The sequence below is a fragment of the Biomphalaria glabrata genome, chromosome 15, assembly GCF_947242115.1.
Source record: "Biomphalaria glabrata chromosome 15, xgBioGlab47.1, whole genome shotgun sequence".
Taxonomy (NCBI): domain Eukaryota; kingdom Metazoa; phylum Mollusca; class Gastropoda; family Planorbidae; genus Biomphalaria; species Biomphalaria glabrata.
In genome coordinates, this window is record NC_074725.1 from 23825933 (window position 1) to 23850734 (window position 24802).

Here is a 24802-nt window from a genome sequence, read left to right on the forward strand (position 1 = left end):
CTGTGAAAGAGAAGTACGGAAAGTTTCAAGCGTCCTTATCGGTCTGAAGAGTGGTGGTGGTTAGAATGAAACAGGAGGCAATAGCAGGACAAAGAGTCAAAGAAAATGTTTTATATGAATTCAGGTCTTTTCAGGGAAATCAGTTCGACAGTGGGTCTTGTAAGAAATGAAGCTGTAATATGGAGTTCTCTTTGGACTGAGACAGGACGATCCTGAAAAACACAATCGCATTCTTGGGCCGTGTTATAACGGTGCTCTTGAGAGTGGAGACTTACACTGTTAATAATAATAATAATAATAATAATCGTTTATTGTCCGTACGGAAATGTGTCTTACAATTTGTGCATTACACCAAACAAAAAACATTATAATTTAGAACTATAACAAATCGAAATGTACATTCACACCAGACTCACTCATCTTAACAAGCACATGAATCAATACAAAGTCAACAATTATTAACACATTAGAAATTCATATTCTTCTATTTACACTACTTTTTAGCACACAACACACACGACCGTTCTATTGGCTCTCTACATATAAAACTACATTTCATCAACTTTCAGAAACAATTCATGTGTATGACAACACAGACATACAAGCAATATTGTCATTTCGTCTAAAGGCTGCTCTTCAGAGCCCAAAACATTCACTGGTTTCTTTAAAGAGACATACATGATCCAAGGCTTCGCTGAATATAAATGTGAGGTGAACACATAGAAAAGAATGATCCTCTGGAGGTGAAGACTTCAGTACTGGAGTTTTTGGCTTTAAAACATAGCCCATAGCAAGACAAGAAAAAAAAAGGAAACTCAAATGTAGCCTTATCATTTCTCGTATGCATTAGACTTTTTCAGACTAGGCCCCAGTACATTTGTTTTTATGAGTATACACACACGAATAAGAATAAGCTCATCTTTGATTAAAAGTGACGTCTCTTAGCTTGATATAAAAATATATTTGTTCAATTTAACTTTTAAAGTCAATACTGTCATCTGATTCATGATTACCAGACCAGATATAAAGTTTCAACATTTTCACCAAAAGGAAAAAGCAATGCGCTCTTCTAAAATATGCAGTCTAACAAGTAAATCTAATCATTCGCAAATAAAACTTGAATCATAATAGAGACATTTTATACTATAATCCAAACAGCTTACAAACATTTCATTCCACGATCCTATCAGATACAGGTCAAGCTAAAACTAAAGACTGTCCTCAGTTATTTCAACTGCTCCTCCTATAATACTCCATAATAATATCAGCTGTTATTACTACCTGAAGAGTCACCGTAATCTTACCAACAGGTACAATGGATAGACCTCGCATAATGTTCCTGGTCAATGTTTGCAAATACACTGACAGAAATGTCACTTGACTGATACCAATAAGGTATTCTCTTATAGGAAATATTTCTTGGTAATTGACGAGTTCTTTAGTTCACCAGATTTGTTCTGCTAGCTAATTACGGCATTCAGTGCAATTTGAATTAACAAAACGTAAAATCAATCTTTCTACATTGTCTTAAAAACCTAAAACTTAATTTTTTATAATTGTTTTTATAAAATCACAAGACGAGGTGAATGCCATCTTGCCGCTTTGCACCCATAAATATTTGCCAAGAAGCATGGTAAGAGTGTCCCCATGAAAGCCGCCATGGCCAAAGTGAATCTTGACCCTCACACCAGCGTCCTGGAGCCGCTTGGAATAAAGTAAAGCGTCATCCCTAAGTAGGTCAAACTCACTGGCGTGGATGAAAGCAGGGGGCAGTCCGGTCAGGTTGGAAGACATTAAAGGTGAGAAGAGCGGGTTGGTGACAATGCTTTTGATCTTGGAGAAGATGTGGCTATCAAAAGTGGACGCCGCTGGGGGAGGAGTTGTTTTCGGCGTTTGGAACATCTTAGGCAGGAGGTCAACACGGACGTACTGGGCAAACTTAGAGGCTCGCATCTGTGGAGAGATGTGTCTGTTTTCACTGATGATACTGGAGAAATAATAGGTGTCACTTTCATCTGTAGATAAACAAATACAACAACTCACTAGGTATCTTATTATTATTATTATTAATGCGTACTCTGTTTTGATTAGTACATATTGAAGTTAGTATAAACGCAGCAAGGCACATTTTTAATAGCATAAAACTATTGTTCAGAAATTGTATAGAAACATAATAAAAAGTGTTCTAAGCAATAGTAAAAATAATAATAATTATAATAATAATCTTTATCAGCGGTGAGGAAATTATTTTTAATATGGTGCAAAAACAATAGAGCAAACATTTTGTACAAAATTATAAAAATATTGGGTTTAACATTAAAAGCATTATTAGAAAAGATCTTGCTCTATCTATTTGATTTCAAGGCCAAGCCATATCAAATGTTGCATTCAGTATTATCTTCATAATCAATGGCATTTGAATTATTATTAGCATAGTAAAAATGATTATGTTATTTGGAAACACAGTAGGTTATAATTGGAGCTTTCAAGAGTTATATATGCAGACAGGACTTCTTGTAACACATGTATCGTCATACTTACTCAAACCAATATAGAGAGAAATAAAAGCAGCCATGGTTCGAGTGGTCAGCAAAGGCATTGTGTTATTGTGGTCAATATATGAGGGTAAACTAAAGTCAAATGCTTGCAGGCTGGGATGGCTCAGAAGCTGAAACTTGAGTGATGGTAGGTCTGAGGCTTCCCTGGTCAATGTCAGAGCCACAGAGGCTGCAAGAGAACCACCAGTGCCGTCCCCTGAGCGTGAAATAGAACAATGTCCAAAAGTACATCAAGTATCGAAAATAAAAAACCAAAATGACTTCAAGCGAATGAAGTATTATTAAATACATACAAGTATGATACAAGTATGATACATGTAGATCTAATCATTCGCAAATAAACCTTGAATGATAATAGAGACTTAGAGCTAGGTTAGTAGACACAGAGGCACAAAGCTCTGCTAAGTTTAAGATTTGATCCATGATTCGCAATCCTGTGCGAGGCCCCACCGATCGGAGGCCCTAGGCGGCTGCCTGGTTTGCCTATGCCTAAGGCCATCCCTGAAATCATAGATCGAAAAATATAAATATACAAAGAGAGCTGCATCAATTTGTTTTCATTTTTTTTAAGTTGACAATGTCAGTCAACCAAAGGCTTTCTTTCCATAAGACTCATGTTTGGAAATACAAATACAAAAGAACACATCCATTAAGTCTCGCATCTTGGTTCTAGGATCACATAGCCAATGTTTACCTAGCTAATGCATGGACAGCTAAACATTTTCTTTGTTCTTTTCTTTGGTTAGAACACATTTTAAAAGTTGAGTTCTACATTACATCTAAGAGAGAGGAGTAAGTGCACCACCATTATACAAACAAAAGCCAGTATAACGAGGTCAAGAAATCATGTAGAGATTTGTGCAGTGTTCCCATTTACCTTTGTACTGAGTGCTGATATATCTTGTTACAGAGTGCCACTATAAGAGTCGGCACACAGCTTGTGACAGAGAGCCACTATATACCTCAATACAGAGTCGGCACACAGCTTGTGACAGAGAGCCACTATATACCTCAATACAGAGTCGGCACACAGCTTGTGACAGAGAGCCACTATATACCTCAATACAGAGTCGGCACACAGCTTGTGACAGAGAGCCACTATGTACCTCAATACAGAGTCGGCACACAGCTTGTGACAGAGAGCCACTATGTACCTCAATACAGAGTCGGCACACAACTTGTGACAGAGAGCCACTATATACCTCAATACAGAGTGCGCACACAGCTTGTTACAAAGAACAATTCTATTTTGATATTTCCCTAGAGTACGTGGACTTTCGTTAATTCTCTCCGCAAATCTCCGCTTTAAGATTGTAAATTGACTCTACAGTGGACTGAGCCTTTTACTGCTTGAACGTCTAGGACTGCGGGGGGTGGCGGCAGGTAGGGGTTAAATCGTCAAGACTGTTCAAAGCGCATACCACAGGACCGGGCAGCCACCCAGTTTAGATAGATTACACATATATATTTCCATTGACGAACAATGACATAGACATCAGTTTCTACTCTCAACTCACGAGCCACGCCTACATTCATTGACGAACAATGGCATAGACATACATTTCTACTCTCAACTCATCAGCCACGCCTACTTTCATTGACGAACAATGACATAGACATCAGTTTCTACTCTCAACTCACCAGCCACGCCTACTTTCATTGACGAACAATGACATAGACATAAGTTTCTACTCTCAACTCACCAGTCACGCCTACTTTCATTAACGAACAATGACATAGACATAAGTTTCTACTCTCAACTCACCAGCCACGCCTACCTTGCTGACATCTACTCCCAGTTTACTTCCATGTTTTAAGAGGTTCCGTGTCACTTCCAGGCAGTCCTGGACAGGCACAGGAAACGGAAACTGTGGAGCTCTTCTATAACTAAACAAGACAATGTAAGAATATGTATTAACAAAACGAATTCTTCATTTCCTTGAACTGATATTTCTTTACATGTAGCAGGTCAAAGGTAATTTCCACGTGACACTTAATCAATGTATTCAATTAGGTTTTTTATCCAAAAATTTTTTTTTACTTATAATGATAATCCTTAACGAACATTTGCTTTTCTGTATCGTATAAACAATGTCTAAGGGGAACGTGCACAACACAATCTGCCTTGTGTAGCCCGTAAAAAGATCCAATGTGAGAGTTTGTATTTGGAAAAGGAAATGAACTATCACAACCATTGACTTACTTGACACTAATAACCACCATATTTGTTGTCTTAGCGTACACGTAGGTCAGCATGTCATAGTCATCTGTAACAATCAGAGCACAGGAGGAAAACATTAGTGTCTTTGGGGCAAGTTATATTCATTTGTTCATTTTAGTTTTTTTTGTGTAGGAAATAAGTCTTATATTTATACTGCAAATCGTTCACTGAATTGATTGAGGGAGAAGATTAAATTTTAAAATTGTGAAAGTTGTAACCATGTTAGACAAACAACTTATACATATGGCTGATAGGAAAACTGCATCTGATAGGACAATTGCTGCACTATGGCTGATAGGAAAACTGCATCTGATAGGACAATAGCTGCAATATGGCTTATAGGGCAGTTGATGCGATATGGCTGATAGGGCAGTTGCTGCGATAAGGCTGATAGGGCAGTTGCTGCGATATGGCTTATAGGGCAGTTGCTGCGATATGGCTAAGAGGGCAGTTGTTTTTAACACGTGAACTGGCTGCCATTTTCTATTTATTTCAAGTTCCGATGATCAACAAATTGAATTGTTTTATATTTTCAAAGAATACAATGGTATATTTATCTTTAAAGGAATCAGGGCTATCATTGATTAGTTGAATTCATTCAATGCTCCTTAGAAAGATTTGGTTTCAATAAGATGAACACCTGAAAGAAATATTGTCCCCAGCAGATCAATTCTGACATTGACACAATGGAAGTATTGGGTGGAATATACATGGAACAGTTGGTTCTACAACACAAAAAAACTCTGTAGAAATGCAAAGTCAGTCAGACACACGAAGTTACATCACATGCTCCATAACAGACGCCAAGATTTGTGTCTGTTTTTGAAGTATAATTACAACATATATTTATATTTACTGTGAACTAACTTTCAAAGAGTTTGCCTACCGGCAGTTAGCAGGGAGTACCCTCCACCATGAAAGTATATCATAGCAGGGGAGACCACTGGAGCATTCACAGGTCGGTAGACGATTACTGGAACCTTGGCAATAGCTGTTCTTTTTACCTGGTGAAGGACGTATTGGCTTATTAGACCGCGGTAGGTTTAATAGGCAAACAAACACACTGCTGTTCTCAGTAATTGAATTAAACAAATTATTTTAGATGATCGTTAGACTTCAATACTGGGAAACGTTCAAACTAAACAATTTCGTTCATGTAGATCACTCGTTGAACTCATTTGATGAACATTTGTTTCAAATGTAACTAATATATATTAAAATAACGAAACAATTCCAATAACTTTCTTGACCTCTACATGAGGAGATCCTAAAAGTCTACACAGTTCAATGAAGACAGTAATCTTAGCGACGGACAAACCTGGACATCTCCATATCTGGCAGACGGAAGCTCTCCATCCAGTACTATCTTCTTCTGATACAGCCGGATGTTGTTAAGGAAATGACCGTAACCTAGGCTTTCTTTGACTTTCACCTACAGGAGAGGTTGAACAGTATATAAGAGTTGGCAGGGCGTTGGGAACGAATCTACACAAAAATAATGTTACCATCGACATCTTGGGTAATTAAGTATAAGCACAATCTCATTTCACATCTTTCTCTTCTTCAACTAGATTTTTCTTTTATTGTACAGTACAACGTTCTAGACTATTTTCTACTCTACCCGATTCTACTCACTTTGCATTATTCTTTACTTTCTCAATTGAATTGGCTCTACTTATTTTACTGATAACCTCCCTTGAATCACTCTCTATACACACCCTTGTCTTATAACTAGAATCAATTGAATCCCTCCTGTTAGTTCATCTAAAACACATACCGATAGCAACATATATGCGTCATTGATTATTTCAATTAATCAATACTTGTTCTTCATCTAAGAAGAGGAAAAGAAACAGGTGAACTCAAAGACACACCAAAAGGTTTTCAAATCTACAGTAATGACCTACACCTGTACATTGTTTTTGTTTAAATAGCTAACACTGACACTCAACAGAAGTGCTCAACTATATTATTCAATCTATACATATTTTAATTACCAACTTGTTTTTACTCTAATTTTGATTAATTACACACACTCCGGTACTCATTATAGCTACTTATATCTTTCAGGGGCAATAACAAATGTGAATTTTGTTAAATTTTGGAAATCGGTTGTTTTTGGTGTTATAAATGAGACTTAGGTGGCTATTTATATGAAAATAAGTCACCTTCTTCCACAGTCAGTGCAGGTTAAGTATGGTTAAGAACATTCTTGTTTTTAAAGATCGTATCCATTATTGTCAGAATGTTATGTATTAATAATTTTCATTCCAGAGAAATTGAAACACCTCATGGAATACTGCTTCCTGTACATAGTCAATACAACAATTGTCTTCCATTTGAAATCAAGAGTTCACATTGTAGTATTTATAACAAAGAAAAATCGAACAACTTTATTTTAAAAAGACTACTTAATAAAAAAGTATAATAGTGTATATGTTTTTGGCAAAGACTAAATCTAAATTGAAATATATAATAGATATATAAATTAATCCTGGTCTACTCTAGTTTAAGTTGACGCCACTTTACATGCAAACAATAATCAAACTATACCCAGAAACTGAAGAAGTTGAGAACCCCAACAACGATATGAGCCCTGCAAGGATCGTGCACTCCCGACGGTAGAGAAGAGTAGCCCAAGATGGCCACGCCCACAACCAACACGGCCAGAATGGCCACCAGAACCTTCTTCCACATGGAACACCTGCAGTATGTGACGTCACTCCCAGACCTGGAACATCAAAATGTTACAATACTTATATTTAATAGACCAGAACGGAAGAGACAAAACGTAGTACTACATACATCGGTCTATTGAGTGTACATTTGAGATTATGTGTTATTAAATCAACTTTAGATATAAGCTTTCTTTTGATATGAATAATTTGCATATAAAGATAAAAGCTTCTTTTAGTACAATAGTTAAAAAAATATAAAGTATTTAAAAAAATTGTAGCAATTATTAAAGTAAACTATATTGACCTAAAACCAGACAGTCTCTAGATAAGCATAACCTACAAATATCCATTTACATCCCAAGGCATCAATGTACATAAACCTACATCCGTTATATATCTATTATACATTATACATTCACACATCTCCTTCATTCATGTATATCCAAGCATAAGCTTTCAAACATTCACTCGTCAACATACACTCACACACATCCACATGCATCGACAAACATTTATGTACATTCTCATTTATCAATAGACTTTCAACTATACCTGTAGACCTCCACGCTCAAATGGATGTCTATTTACATTCACCGATAACATATCCCGATAGACACAGTCAAAAAATGCACATACTTCAACATCTGTATACATATACACACAGGCATTTAAGTACATCTATAATAATAATCAGGATCGTCTTCGAGTCCGAAGATTAAGGAGCAGTGTTTTATGTAAGTTCGCAGCCCCTGCGGCAACCTACATATTTTGCCACAACTAGCACAGTGATAACTATTGTCCGTCGATTTGAATTCCTTTTTCGCCGTCTACGTCTATACTGGTGGGATTTTCTTTCGGTCTCAAATCTATAAACATACATAGAAATACTCACACATATTTCTACATCTGTGCACATCTGTTACGTTCATTCTTATTTCTATAAATCTGTACATTCTTCATAAATCTAATGATAATCAGGTATGCTAATGGTTGAATATAACTAAGTTTGCTAATGGTTGATTATAACTAGGTGTGCTAATGGTTGACTATAACTAGGTGTAGCTAATGGTTGATTATAACTAGGTTTGCTAATGGTTGACTATAACTAGGTGTAGCTAATGGTTGACTATAACTAGGTGTAACTAATGGTTGATTATAACTAGGTGTGCTAATGGTTGACTATAACTAGGTGTAGCTAATGGTTGACTATAACTAGGTGTAGCTAATGGTTGATTATAACTAGGTGTGCTAATGGTTGACTATAACTAGATGTAGCTAATGGTTGACTATAACTAGGTGTAGCTAATGGTTGACTATAACTAGGTGTAGCTAATGGTTGACTATAACTAGGTGTGCTAATGGTTGACTATAACTAGGTGTGCTAATGGTTGACTATAGCTAGGTGTAGCTAATGGTTGATTATAACTAGGTGTGCTAATGGTTGACTATAGCTAGGTGTAGCTAATGGTTGACTATAACTAGGTGTAGATAATGGTTGACTATAGCTAGGTGTAGCTAATGGTTGATTATAACTAGGTGTGCTAATGGTTGACTATAGCTAGGTGTAGCTAATGGTTGATCATAACTAGGTGTACTAATGGTTGACTATAGCTAGGTGTAGATAATGGTTGACTATAGCTAGGTGTAGCTAATGGTTGACTATAACTAGGTGTGCTAATGGTTGACTATAGCTAGGTGTAGCTAATGGTTGATTATAACTAGGTGTGCTAATGGTTGACTATAGCTAGGTGTAGCTAATGGTTGACTATAACTAGGTGTAGCTAATGGTTGACTATAACTAGGTGTGCTAATGGTTGACTATAGCTAGGTGTAGCTAATGGTTGACTATAACTAGGTGTAGCTAATGGTTGACTATAACTAGGTGTGCTAATGGTTGACTATAACTAGGTGTGCTAATGGTTGACTATAACTAGGTGTGCTAATGGTTGACTATAGCTAGGTGTGATAATGGTGGACTATAACTAGGATATGAAAGCAAAATATGCTCCAAAAAAAAAGTTGTATTTTATCTCGTATTAATTAAAGTGTATAGATAAAAACAACAAAGAGTTATTGGTCAAATATGCAACAAAGTTTCAAGTTGATAAATTCAATGAATATATCTTTGGGTCAGTTCTAGGTTTTGGTAGAAATATTGCTTCGTCTTACCAACATAACCCTCAAAGTAGAAAACACCTTCTGAAGTGGCAGTTCTTGAAAATGTTGTAACTTACCTTACAGGTGTCTAATGAGGGCACTTAAGGTAAATTGCTGGCTTCGAAGTTTAAAAAATGAGTTAGGTCAAAGTAACCTGTAACAATTTACATGTACAGACATCTGTTCACATCTGCAACGAAATGTTTCCTTCAATTAGCATTGCCCTGACAATGCTCTTACATTATGACATTAGACCAATCCAATGCTCTCCAAGGCACAGAAGTTACTTAGAGCTATTACTGAAGAGACTTTGATCTGCTAATCGAGAACTTGAATTTGTAAAAAGGTATAAAGACTCATAACTATGATTTCCTCATTTTCCTCTCTTGTCCTCTATACATTTTGCTAGAATTAAATTCTCCTTCAAAAATGTTTTGGTGAACAGTAAACAATTTATTTCCGCCATTCTAAATCTAAAACATTATGTCAGAGGTTAGTTATTGTGATCGACATCGAAACGACATGAATGCATGGACAGACATACGAACAGTCTTACACACAAACCTAAAGATAAACATCCCAATGGACAAAAATACATTGGAATATAGGACACGGGCTCAGAGATGCTAGAAACACAGAGAGAGAAAACCGGACAGTATTTTAAATTTAATATCTAGAATATACAAATTCAATGCATTTGATTAATAATAGATTTGTGGACAGAACCTTTTTGTTTCAATAATAATTGCGTTGTTACAGATTGTGTTCATTCAAACATTGTTGGAAGATTTTGAAATTTTAATTAAATTTGTTCATCCCCTGGAAAAATTAGGTCCACAACTTTAAAAATATTTTTTTAAAGTTAGGAAAAAGATTTAGCTCTCCGTAAGATATTGAGAGAAAACTTTCAGAGTTTAGAATGTAAGAAACGTTTAGGCAGTTGGTCTTTGTACTGACCTTAAAACACCATCGTACACACTTTATCTTTTAACAGATGAATTTAATATCATCTGCCCTAGATGTCTACTTTTTATTGATATCAACCAGGCTTATTTATTTTATAATTTTGTTTTCACTGTGAAACGAGTAATAATTAAATTACCTAAATGAAAATTAATTAATTAATTATAAAAAATAATAAAACCTATCAAAGTAAAACTCACCCAAAGGGAAACAATCTATACTTAAAGGTTTATCCTATAGTCTTTCTCATAGTTCCGTTTAACCATCCAGTCTAAGGAGGTTAACATTCGCAGACACACAATTTCGTGTTTCACTTGAAACTAGGCAACAGGAAGAGAAGGTAAAACAACTTCTGGTGTCAATCAACTGAACTCAGTCTATGGAAGCCTTCAACTGTCACTGATAATATTTTTGTGTTTGGATGGAAGCATTTAGAACGTTGAGACATTGTTTGAAGAGTTTAAGTATCTATAACTTAGTACCTTGAAGTATCTATAACTTAGTACCTTGAAGTATCTATAACTTAGTACCTTGAAGTATCTATAACTTAGTACCTTGAAGTATCTATAACTTAGTACCTTGAAGTATCTATAACTTAGTACCTTGAAGTATCTATAACTTAGTACCTTGAAGTATCTATAACTTAGTACCTTGAAGTATCTATAACTTAGTACCTTGAAGTATCTATAACTTAGTACCTTGAAGTATCTATAACTTAGTACCTTGAAGTATCTATAACTTAGTACCTTGAAGTATCTATAACTTAGTACCTTGAAGTATCTATAACTTAGTACCTTGAAGTATCTATAACTTAGTACCTTGAAGTATCTATACCATAGTACCTTGAAGTATCTATAACTTATTACCTTGAAGTATCTATAACTTAGTACCTTAAAGTATCTATAACTTAGTATCTTGAAGTATCTATAAATTATTACCTTGAAGTATCTATAACTTAGTATCTTGAAGTATTTATAACGTAGTAAATTTATCTATAACTTATTACCTTGAAGTATCTATAACTTAGTACCTTGAAGTATCTATAACTTAGTACTTTGAATCTTATGATTGCACAATGTCTTCAGGAGTCTAATATATTTAAATAATTTTCAAGTCTAATTCTACTACTTTTCTTTTTCCTGTAAAGTCTCAGAATAACTATTCAGTTTATTTCTAAAGTCTACATCTAAAGTCTATTATTTAGTTTACACATATATATATATACTTTATGTCTTTAGTCTACATCTTAAGTCTATGTATTATAATCTACCAATACATTTCGATAATGTCTACGTAACAAATGTATCTATACGAAAAATCCCGCGATAAAGTGAACCAAGGTGTCACTTCTATGACTTCTTTCTAGAAAATGGTCTAACATTTCATTAAACACACACAGACACACACACAGACACTCGTATACTGCTCACTCAGGACACCGCTGTGTCAGAATGTTTGGTCAACTGTTGTGAATCAACACTTTTGTCTAGAGCGAGGTAAGCCAGCAGACGACTTTTGCAAGAGCAAAATAAAAATCTACAGCAAAGATTTAGACAAGAGAAGTTTTCATTTTTAAAATACCTGGTAGTGTCAGGTAGTGAATGTGGTAGTGGCTGGTAGTGGCTGCTAGTATAATAAGTAACATTTTTGTATAAGACAACACTAATTTATTTTATTGTTTAATGTACTTATATTGATGTTGTGTATGAAGTATTTGTACTGAAAATATTCTAGACCCACAGGTAAATAGAATGTATACAACTCTAAGTAATCGATATAAATCCTGGTTATAAACGAAACAAAAGCAAAACAAAAACTCTAGGTCATTAATGAGTTTCTATTGTTGACAAATTATTTTCTCTATAAAAAAAATGTACACGTTTAAAATATATTCCAAGTATAGAAATGTTTCCATCACGACGCCTCACTCAAAAACCATAAGATATGCATTAGCATTAATACCTATAATTAATCTTAGAAACAATAGATAATTTTCTTAGAGGACCAACCACCTTTACATTTAATGCATAAATGTCCGGTAGATTTAGGTGGACTCTAGCGTTCTAAAGATAAAGAAATGTTTAAATATCAAAGGCTTTGAACCCGGGAACTTCCGTTCGGAAGCAAAACGCTTTACCATAAATCCGTCACGCCTCCGAACAAATTAAAGGGAAAGTAAAAATCACTTTGAATTTTGTGCAATTAGTGTAACAGAGGGGTATTTTTCATCTTGTTAAAACAAATATCTCAGTGTATGCGCGTAGAATAGACATACTCAATTTAAACTTAAAATAGAGAACACTTTAAAATGTCAGAAATTTCTTGAGTGATTTGAGTTTCATCTAAAGATACTTTCTTCCATCAACATATTTTCAAAAAGCTTTTTGAAATCTTAAAGTTAAGAGAAACAGACAGAAAACACAATAACAACAAGTGTTTTCAATGAAAGTCAACATAAAACATATTATATTTTTGCAGAAACAAATATGTTCGTATATATGGATGATGTCCTCAGGTAAGAGGAAAACATATATTGGGACACATACATACTAATTCTTCCTTAAACACTTACATTCTGACGATTATAAAACATAGCCACGTCCGTGTATTTACATGTGCTGCTTGGTCCATATATAGTACCATTGACATAATAATAAAGTAAGGAAAACATTATCAACAAAAAATGGATATGTTGTACAGACACAATTACTCTATCTGTGTGAAGGCATAGCAACACCATTGTTGTTAACCCTGAGATGAAGCAGATCAGAATCTCTTCAACTCTAAGATTTCAGTTTAATCTCGAGAAATCTTTTTCCTTCTAGACTGTTTGGGTGAATAAATGTCAGGCAAGCAATTACAGAAAACGTCTTTCAAAAAGTGTTGATCTAAACAAATCTCTCAACTCACCAGATTCTAAAAGTGTAGCCGTGATGAACTAGGGGAGGCAAGGGATAGGTAAAGATATATCTAGCACTTTCGAGGACATCTCCCCCTCTCTTTCTCAAATTGAGTATAAATATATCTTGCGGAGGTAACTAGTTTCTATTCCCAACTTTAAGCAATTATATCAATATTGCAGTATTTTTTAAATGTCGTATTTTTTTTTTGTTGCCTAAATAGCAACCTATTTGTTTCTGTGTTTCCCACATAGCACTCTATTTGTTTCTGTGTTTCCCACATAGCACTCTATTTGTTTCTGTGTTTCCCACATAGCACTCTATTTGTTTCTGTGTTTCCCACATAGCACTCTATTTGTTTCTGTGTTTCCCACATAGCACTCTATTTGTTTCTGTGTTTCCCACATAGCACTCTATTTGTTTCTGTGTTTCCCACATAGCACTCTATTTGTTTGTGTGTTTCCCACATAGCACTCTATTTGTTTCTGTGTTTCCCGCACAACACTCTATTTGTTTATTTGTTTCCGACATGGCACTCTATTTGTTTATTTGTTTCCCACATAGCACTATATTTGTTTCTGTGTTTCCCACATAGCACTCTATTTGTTTCTGTGTTTCTCACATAGCACTCTATTTGTTTCTGTGTTTCCGACAAAGCACTCTATTTGTTTCTGTGTTTCCCACATAGCACTCTATTTGTTTCTGTGTTTCCCACATAGCACTCTATTTGTTTCTGTGTTTCCCACATAGCACTCTATTTGTTTCTGTGTTTCCCACATAGCACTCTATTTGTTTCTGTGTTTCCCTCACAACACTCTATTTGTTTGTGTGTTTCCCACATAGCACTCTATTTGTTTCTGTGTTTCCCACATAGCACTCTATTTGTTTGTGTGTTTCCCACATAGCACTCTATTTGTTTCTGTGTTTCCCGCACAACACTCTATTTGTTTATTTGTTTCCGACATAGCACTCTATTTGTTTATTTGTTTCCCACATAGCACTATATTTGTTTCTTTTGCCCACATAGCACTCTATTTGTTTCTGTGTTTCCCACATAGCACTCTATTTGTTTCTGTGTTTCCCACATAGCACTCTATTTGTTTCTGTGTTTCCCACATAGCACTCTATTTGTTTCTGTGTTTCCCACATAGCACTCTATTTGTTTGTGTGTTTCCCACACAGCACTCTATTTGTTTCTGTGTTTCCCACATAGCACTCTATTTGTTTGTGTGTTTCCCACATAGCACTCTATTTGTTTCTGTGTTTCCCACATAGCACTATTTGTTTCTGTGTTTCCCACATAGCACTCTATTTGTTTCTGTGTTTCCCACATAGCACTCTATTTGTTTCTGTGTTTCCCACATAGCACTCTATTTGTTTGTGTGTTTCCCACATAGCACTCTATTTGTTTCTGTGTTTCCCGCACAACACTCTATTTGTTTATTTGTTTCCGACAAAGCACTCTATTTGTTTCTGTGTTTCCCACATAGCACTCTATTTGTTTCTGTGTTTCCGATATAGAAGATAAAAGGTTTCAAACTTTTATCTCTACACAAACTATAGATGGAACTAATTCAACTTATACAAGTACTATTTCTTTCCCTTGTTCGATACCAAACAAACTAATAATTAACAATAATTAATTAACTACTTTTTTATACTCTTAGCGGCCCCCGAAAGGGGAAAAGACGCTTTTAGTTTCGTGCGAAATATCTGTCCGTCTGTCCGTCCGTCCCGTTTAGATCTCGTAAACTAGAAAAGATATTGAAAATCCGACATCACAATATTTTAGACCATTCAAAGTTCTGATGCAACGACTACTTTTTTTTCTGAAAGCGAAAAAATCTAATTTTTAAAATCAGTTATGCAAGCAGTTTTTTAAAGAGAAAAAGCTAATTAGTATGCATTATAAGTTAGACCTAAATTGAAAAGAATAGTAATCTTGTAAACGTCATTTTCGTGAACAATTTTTTTTTTGCGGAAATATTTTCTTTTTTTTTTCTTTTTGAGCATTCGAATAAGAGATTGATCCTTTTCAAAACAATTACATCTATTATAAGACTTCAATTAGGCCAGGAGAGGCGCGGTAGCTGAGCGGTAAAGCGCTTGGCTTCCGAACCGGGGGCCCCGGGTTCGAATCCTGGTGAAGACTAGGATTTTCAACTTCGGAATCCTTAGGTGCTTCTAAGTCCACCCAGCTCCAATGGGTACCTGATATTAGTTGGGGAAAAGTAAAGGCGGTTGGTCGTTGTGCTGGCTACATGACAACCTCGTTAACCGTAGGCCACAAAAACAGATGAACTTTACATCATCTGCCCTATAGACCACAAGGTCTGAAAGGGGAACTAGTTAGGCCAGGTTCACATCTAACTTTGCATTCACTTGCACCTATCCTTTGATCTGCTGTACCGTTGGGGCACTACACAAGATCAACCAATCTTCTTTCTCCATTCTTATCTCTCATTTGTCTTTGATATAATTTCATTCGGATGTTCTTTCTGAAAATATTGAAGCCTGCCTGGGTGGACCACTTCGGAAGCCGATTTTGAGTTTGTGTTTCCACACAAACTGTCTTTGTAATCTTGTTTTTTGTCAGGCTTTAGAAATAATTGTATACACTTTCAAATTGATTCGAGATTGTGTGTTTACATTTCAGAGTGTACATATACTGTATTACTCACTCAGACAAATAAACAGATTTAACTTAATTTTGGTCTTCAGTGCTTCCAGAATTGTTTTTGTCTATATATGATCCAATGTTAGGCTGAAAAGAAGGGCTTGGTGTAAATGCTCAGTTTGTACAATATTATAGAAGGGTGATAATAATACTTAAAATACATGCGTTGTAAAAGAACCCGTAATTGATTATTCATCTACAATTATTTATCTTTCCTGTTTGTTCAAAATTCCCAGCTTCCATGAAATCTTAACATATAGATGAGTCTATATAGCTTTTTATCTATTTTCCCATTTCAATTTTATATTCATACAAAATCAACTTGACATTGAGCCTAAAGTCAGCAAGGGGTGCTAGGTACTTTCACTGTCTGCTATCATTTATGAACTAGAGTAATCTCCGCTCGGGATCACGGAAGATCAGCAGGAAAATATTGATTTAGGCGGTACAGATAACTAGGGGAGATAAAAGAGAGATGCATTTCCTCCATTTATAAATTTAAAAAATTAAAAATTTGATATATTTATCCCCCCCCCCTTTTTATCATTGACATGTGTTAAAAATGTGGCCCATGTACAATTATCGCAGTTACTTTTTAAAAAAATAATTGAGAAAATAAGAATAATCAACAACATTTTGATTTTATGAAAACTTCAAGATTGGACATAGGTCTTGGACTCTAGGGGGTTTTCATACTTTTGTTAATTACAGTACAGACTGGACTATTAACATGAACAGAAAGCGAAATGGAGAAATGGATGGAAAGGATATTGGCTAAAAGTACATACATAGAAATATAATGAGTAGACTGGGGGACTTTTTAAAATACATTCAATCGAAAGATCTCAGAAACTAGACACTATAGCGCTAAATAGTGAAAACTACATTCTTAAAATACATGGCTTATCAATATTTCTTTATTATTATAATTATTATTATATTCTTTAATATTACTCTGATGGTTTAATATATACACAGAAGACTCTGAGCAAAAAAAAACACCATCATGATTGAGTAGAAGAAACACCATCATGACTGAGTAGAAGAAACACCATCATGACTGAGCAAAAGAAACACCATCATGACTGAGTAGAAGAAACACCATCATGACTGAGCAAAAAAAAACACCACCATGACTGAGCTAAAGAAACACCACCATGACTGAGTAGAAGAAACACCATCATGGCTGAGTAGAAGAAACACCATCATGACTAAGCAAAAGAAACACCATCATGACTGAGCAGAAGAAACACCATCATGACTGAGCTAAAGAAACACCATCATGACTGAACAAAAGAAACACCATCATGACTGAGTAGAAGAAACACCACCATGACTGAGTAGAAGAAACACCATCATGACTGAGTAGAAGAAACACCACCATGACTGAGTAGAAGAAACACCACCATGACTGAGTAGAAGAAACACCACCATGACTGAGTAGAAGAAACACCACCATGACTGAGTAGAAGAAACACCACCATGACTGAGTAGAAGAAACACCACCATGACTGAGCAAAAGAAACACCATCATGACTGAGCAGAAGAAACACCATCATGACTAAGCAAAAGAAACACCATCATGACTGAGCAAAAAAAAACACCATCATGACTGAGCTAAAGAAACACCATCATGACTGAACAAAAGAAACACCATCATGACTGAGTAGAAGAAACACCACCATGACTGAGTAGAAGAAACACCATCATGACTGAGCAGAAGAAACACCATCATGACTAAGCAAAAGAAACACCATCATGACTGAGCAAAAAAAAAACACCATCATGACTGAGCTAAAGAAACACCATCATGACTGAACAAAAGAAACACCATCATGACTGAGTAGAAGAAACACCACCATGACTGAGTAGAAGAAACACCATCATGACTGAGTAGAAGAAACACCACCATGACTGAGTGGATTAAACACCACCATGACTGAGTAGAAGAAACACCACCATGACTGAGTAGAAGAAACACCACCATGACTGAGCAAAAGAAACACCATCATGACTGAGCAGAAGAAACACCATCATGACTAAGCAAAAGAAACACCATCATGACTGAGCACAAAAAAAACACCATGACTGAGCTAAAGAAACACCATCATGACTGAGCAGAAGAAACACCATCATGACTGAGCTAAAGAAACACCATCATGACTGAACAAAAGAAACACCATCATGACTGAGTAGAAGAAACACCACCATGACTGAGTAGAAGAAACACCATCATGACTGAGTAGAAGAAACACCACCATGACTGAGTAGAAGAAACACCACCATGACTGAGTAGAAGAAACACCATCATGACTGAACAAAAGAAACACCATCATGACTGAGTAGAAGAAACACCACCATGACTGAGTAGAAGAAACACCATCATGACTGAGCAAAAGAAACACCACCATGACTGAGTAGAAGAAACACCACCATGACTGAGTAGAAGAAACACCACCATGACTGAGTAGAAGAAACACCACCATGACTGAGCAGAAGAAACACCATCATGACTGAGCAGAAGAAACACCATCATGACTGAGCTAAAGAAACACCATCATGACTGAACAAAAGAAACACCATCATGACTGAGCAAAAAAAACACCATCATGACTGAGCTAAAGAAACACCATCATGACTGAACAAAAGAAACACCATCATGACTGAGTAGAAGAAACACCACCATGACTGAGTAGAAGAAACACCATCATGACTGAGTAGAAGAAACACCACCATGACTGAGTAGAAGAAACACCACCATGACTGAGTAGAAGAAACACCACCATGACTGAGTAGAAGAAACACCACCATGACTGAGTAGAAGAAACACCACCATGACTGAGTAGAAGAAACACCACCATGACTGAGTGGAAGAAACACCACCATGACTGAGTAGAAGAAACACCACCATGACTGAGTGGAAGAAACACCAGTCATGATGGTGTTTCTTTTGCTCAATCATGATGGTGTTTCTTTTGCTCAATCATGATGGTGTTTCTTTTGCTTAATCATGATGGTGTTTCTTTTGCTTAAACATGATGGTGTTTCTTCAACTCAATCATGATGCCGTTTCTTCTACTCCTTGTCTAGCCTCATAATTTTGTGTGTGTATTACCTAAAATTCTTTGACTAATTGTTGCTTCAACTATGACAAGTAAATTGCTTGCAATAAATAGCATGGGTATAAAGCAGGTTAAGAATTGTGATAGAATCATTATAATTATAATTGTTAGTCCGGCAAAATTATTGCTTATCTTTTTTCAAACTAGCAATATTTAATTTAAAAAAGAATAGATAAATTTGAATATGTTAAAATGTTTTACAAAAACAAAGTCTTGCTAACAGCTTGACTACTTGCCAACAAACAGGAAGGAATATTTTTAGCAGACGTTAAGTGGAAACCATTGAAACTAATTGCAATCTTTAGCATTTGTTTCAAGAAACTTCAGAATGTAACGAACCTGGAGACTATTAGCTGAATTTTAAAACGATTTCTGATTTATAACACATCGACCAATGAACAGCAAGTAAAAGAAATCTTTTTTTTTTAAAAATACCTTTAAAACAAATGAGTCTAATAATGAAACAAGAGATACAGAAGTTTCAATTATTATTAATACATTCAAATGATTAAGTTTTATTTAAGTGTTGATCATATCCATTAGATGAGCTCGAATTTGTTTGAAAGGAAAATAAGAGTTATCTTTTGACTATGATAGAAATACAAGAGTTCATCTCATACAATTCTGTTTTATCAATTTTGAATGTTAATTCAGAAACAAAGACTTGAACATCATTGTCCAGAGTATTCCAGACCTCCTTGAGGGGGACAGGGTTCGCATTAGGTAGAGCTCCAAATCAGAACCAACGTAACTACAACACCAAACTGGATTTCTCAAATACCCCACACAGACATCCCTCCCTCACATTGTTGACTGTTGTGTAAATCAGTTAGTAGTTTACGTGTGTTCTTTGCATACATACGATGTTATTTGAATCAAAGATTGCGCCTTAATTTGAATCTAAGATTGCACGTAATCTGTGTTTGAAATCTATGATTGCTCCAAACATCTTTTATTGCTATATAATTAACAGGAGGTCAAAAGATCAGAGTGGCACATGTATATGTTCAGTAAATTTTTAAATATTTTCTCAGTTTTTGAATGACATCATAATGTGAGGTAAAACAACAACAGATAGTTTCTACTCTCAAACCCTTTTGAAACAGTTACGTATCAGTTGTTATGTCATGTGCTCCTAGTGTTGAGTACTCTCCGACCTCATCTTGTTTTCTTTTTGAAAATCATCAAACAATTTAAGTTACACTTCCATTTTGATTGTTTTATTTTTGTTTTCTTAAACCAGCTTTAAAATGTTGCCCTTTAACTGTCGCAGAAAATAGTCTGCTTAGTGATTTTTTAGTGCTCACCTCAATTTTAATGGGGTCTGACTACCTCAGTTTTACTGGAGTCTGAATGAGACTACCTCAGTTTTACTGGAGTCTGAATAAGACTACCACAGTTTTACTGGAGTCTGAATTAGACAACCACAGTTTTACTGGAGTCTGAATTAGACTACCACAGTTTTACTGGAGTCTGAATTAGACTACCTCAGTTTTACTGGAGTCTGAATGAGACTACCACAGTTTTACTGGAGTCTGAATTAGACTACCTCAGTTTTACTGGAGTCTGAATTAGACTACCTCAGTTTTACTGGAGTCTGAATGAGACTACCATAGTTTTACTGGAGTCTGAATGAGACTACCACAGTTTTACTGGAGTCTGAATTAGACTACCTCAGTTTTATTGGAGTCTGGTTTAAACTTTTGAAACTAAAATCCTTCTATTTTGACAAATAGTTGTGTCAGTGTATATTTAATTCGTATCGGATTTTAAATATTATCGCTAAATTATAAACCAAGCAAACATAATCAATTGTTTAAGCAACATTAATTCTACACCATCACACGAACACAACTACTTGGCTTTTATAGAGTTCATTCTGTGTTGCGCATGCGTGACCTTTTTTCAATAATGAATATAGGCCTATCTCAACACGGCTACGCACCTTTATTTAGCGAACAGCGAACGAATGTATTAAAAATGCTTTAGAAAAACAAATTTGAATGTTAATTTGATTAAAATATGAAATGAATGGACAATAATTAGTATGTTTATGTGTTAGAGCATAAAACTATCTTTGCGAAAAGAAGTTTTATCATCTTAGAGTTCAATAAGACTTTTAGACCTAGGCCTAGGAATAGACTCTGTAGAGAGATGTGTTAATCACTGTCAATGTGTAACCATTTGGTAATGTCTAATGAAAGGATGTTCGCCAGACATTACCCGCGGCCTGCGGGTCTAAGTTTGTGTCTACTAATCTAGTGGATTGGATTTAGATGTATGTTAAACTTAACTAATGATCCTTTCAAGTTTTTTCTCTTTCGCTACGAAAATAAAATTAGGTTTGCGAAAATGGGATTACCCGAAGCCGATACATTCATATCTATTAAAAACGAAAAGAGCGATAGCTTTGTCAAATGAATGGGATTATAAAGTGAACAATTAAACGAAATAATTTTTAGTACGCGATTCATGAATGAATATAGATCTAGGCCTATCTCAACTCGGCTTCGCAGCTTTCGTAAACGGATGTAGCTTTAAAAACCAAATTTGAATGTTTATTTGATCAAAATATGAAATGAATGGACTTCAATTAATATGTTTATGTGTTAAAGTATAAAACTATCTGTGCGAAGAGAAGTTTTATCATCTTAGAGTTGAATTAGAGTCTTAGATCTAGGGATGGGATTATAAAGTAAACAATTAAACGAATTTATTTTTAGTACGCGATTCATTACGGTATTGTCTAATGAAAGAATGTTTGTCAGGAAATCTGTAGTCACAGATATAAGGAACTAATTTATGTAAAAAATGCTTTGAAACACAAAATTGAAGGTTAATTTTATTATATAATGAAATCAATGTATCTTCTTTTGTATTTTCATGTGTCAAAGTAAAAAACTATCTGCGCAAAGTGTATTTCTTAAAATTAGATCTAGGTCTAAATCCTTTCGATCTTTTCTCATGTCAACATTGTAGACATGGCCTAGATCCATAAAATACTATAGCTGTAATAGAGTCGGACAACTTTATTTTTTTTTGAGGGTCTTAAGTTTGTTTTAGGGCTACAATACATACACTACGGTCTAAGTTAGTACCCAAGGAACATTCCTGCCTAGTTTTATCAAGATTGGTCAAGCGGTTTTGATGTCTATAAGTAACATACATACATACATACATACATACATACATACATACATACATACATACATACACCTCACATTCTACTTTATAATATAGATATAATATAAATTAGTCAGAGCAGATAAAATGTCAAGGTGCGCCTACCTTACAGTTTTTCAACCAACTTTCAACGCTGTACATCTCTTCAGAAGAAATTCTGGGGACATCTCAATCAACGGGATCGTAGGCGACTGACTGTAGATTTTAAATTGGATTCACATAAAAACAAAATCAAGAAATTCCTCTAGGCTCTATAATACTCTAGATCTAGCTATTCTATTTCTTCCAGACTAAATTTAACTTTGTCGATAGAAGATATGGAGTTGCTAAATATAGAAAATTTATAAGTAAGGGAGATAACAAGGGCACGTAGCTCGGACAGGTAAGCTAACATCTGTCGTATATTTCCACAGTGTTCTCCCTTACTGTCATCACTCCCGCTTCCAATACGCTTCTCTACCTTCCTCCTTACTCAGTTGATACAATGACTACTTATCGCCCTTTGATTTAAAAAAGAAAAGAAATAAGAGATAAATTTTACGACCAAAGTTTGAATGCTGATTCTTGGTGAAAGATGCCAATTTCTTTCGTCTATTAAAAACAAATTTAAGCTCTTTTAGTTCATCAAATATCACGTGTCTCTGAAAAAAAAACAACATGATATTGGTTCTTTTAAAGATTCTTTCATAAATTCGCTACTAACGTGAGTGCAGTGGTACAAATCGTTTTAAATTTAGGACTATATTGTACTTCAAATGTTGTTGAGAGTCTGGACGTAAGATAAAATAACTCAGTGTTGTTGCTAGGCCGTTGGATTGTAGTTGTTTGTTTAATTGTTGATTTTTAGCAGCCAAATACTGAAAACAAATGATCAAAAGAAGAACATTTAAAACATAACGCTTCTATTAAAACGCACTAAAGAGTAAAAAAAAAAATTATATCTTCAAAATGCGTTGTCTGGGTTGAGTATGAGTTACAGTGAAAGTCAAAACCCAACGCCTTTTCCTTAGTATAGTTCTTACTTTCTAGTGCGTTGGAATGTAAGCGTTGTGTTTAATTTTCATTTTCCTTTTTTAGTTTTTTTTTTTACTATTACTGATACTTTGATATAATCTTTACATGAACATACAGCTTTTAATATAATCTTTACATGAACATACAGCTTTTAATATAATCTTTACATGAGCATACAGTTTTTGATATAATCTTTACATGAGCATACAGTTTTTGATATAATCTTTACATGAGCATACAGTTTTTGATATAATCTTTACATGAGCATACAGCTTTTGATATAATCTTTACATGAACATACAGTTTTTAATATAATCTTTACATGAACGTACAGTTTTTGATATAATCTTGACAATAATAAACAGTTTTTAATATAATCTTAACATGAACCTACAGCTTTTGATATAATCTTTACATGAACATACAGTTTTTTATATAATCTTGACATGAACATACAGTTTTTGATATAATCTTGACATGAACATACAGTTTTTGATATAATCTTGACATGAGCATACAGTTTTTGATATAATCTTGACATGAACATACAGTTTTTGATATAATCTTGACATGAACATACAGTTTTTGATATAATCTTGACATTTCATCAATTTATTTTACTCTATCCATTCTTACCTCATGAGTTTCTACACAAAGTTTCGTTCATTTTGTTTCAATAGATTCTATTTGAAAAACAAAATTAATAAATAACAAAAAAACTACTTGATTTTCATGAGCTTGTATGCTAAATTTGATGACGATTGAATGAGTAAAAGTGGCAGAAAAATTAATTGCAAAATGTACAAAATATGCAAGCAACATACAGAGCGAGTTGATATGAGTGTTGTATAAAAAAGGTAAATAATGCGAACTCAGTAGATGAAACAAAACATAAATAAAACTACAAACTTACTTTGAAATTCATTTTGTTGGAATTTTCATTCGTTTCTTGATACATAAACACACTTTTTACCTGTAGCAGCAGCGTCTCAGTAAAGCCCACTTACGAGATGTTAACCTTTTCACATCTTTTAAGCATAGAACGAGTCCGGGGGACTATTTTCTTCTTTTTTCTTTTGTTTAATCTCCAGGGAAACTTTTTGTTTACAGTATGTGAGACCCTGGGCTTTGTTTACCTCGCCTGAAATGTTGTGCTCACCTGAACTATACCTGAGTTATCACTCATCTTCAGACTTCCATTTTCTGTTGAAACAGTCTCTACTGGCCGTGTGAGTGTTTAGGAGACAACTGGTTCAATTTGTCAGAAAACTGTCAATGCCTCTTTATACAATAATAAAACAATTGATGCTTTTTAATGCAATACTATAT

General features: G+C 34.8%; 1 protein-coding gene across 4 annotated transcripts; it reads right to left on the reverse strand.

Annotated features, from left to right (window-relative positions):
* Positions 1–294: 294 nt before the first annotated feature.
* Positions 295–24587, reverse strand: LOC106059181 (arylacetamide deacetylase-like). Of its 4 annotated transcripts, XM_056013142.1 has the most exons (10): positions 24387–24587; positions 22565–22654; positions 10778–10897; positions 7333–7510; positions 6098–6211; positions 5666–5783; positions 4762–4825; positions 4324–4445; positions 2542–2754; positions 295–2015 (listed from the first exon to the last, which is right to left on the reverse strand). In XM_056013142.1, the coding sequence occupies exons 4-10, from the start codon at positions 7474–7476 to the stop codon at positions 1543–1545; spliced, it is 1248 nt and encodes a 415-aa protein (XP_055869117.1). In that variant the 5' UTR covers positions 7477–7510; positions 10778–10897; positions 22565–22654; positions 24387–24587; the 3' UTR covers positions 295–1542. The 4 variants fall into 4 exon arrangements, with proteins under 4 accessions (XP_055869117.1, XP_055869115.1, XP_055869118.1 ...); XM_056013140.1 differs by lacking the exon at positions 10778–10897 and having other exon boundaries at positions 24387–24586; XM_056013143.1 differs by lacking the exon at positions 24387–24587 and having other exon boundaries at positions 22565–22902.
* Positions 24588–24802: the final 215 nt, after the last annotated feature.

Coding starts and splice junctions, on each gene's coding strand:
- LOC106059181 (XM_056013142.1), bottom strand. CDS start 7,476: ATGTGGAAGAAGGTTCTGGTGGCCATTCTGGCCGTGTTGGTTGTGGGC. Junction 6,212..7,332: donor TCAACTTCTTCAGTTTCTGG/GTATAGTTTGAT, acceptor CCTCTCCTGTAG/GTGAAAGTCAAAGAAAGCCT. Junction 2,016..2,541: donor TTCTCTCTATATTGGTTTGA/GTAAGTATGACG, acceptor GTTTATCTACAG/ATGAAAGTGACACCTATTAT.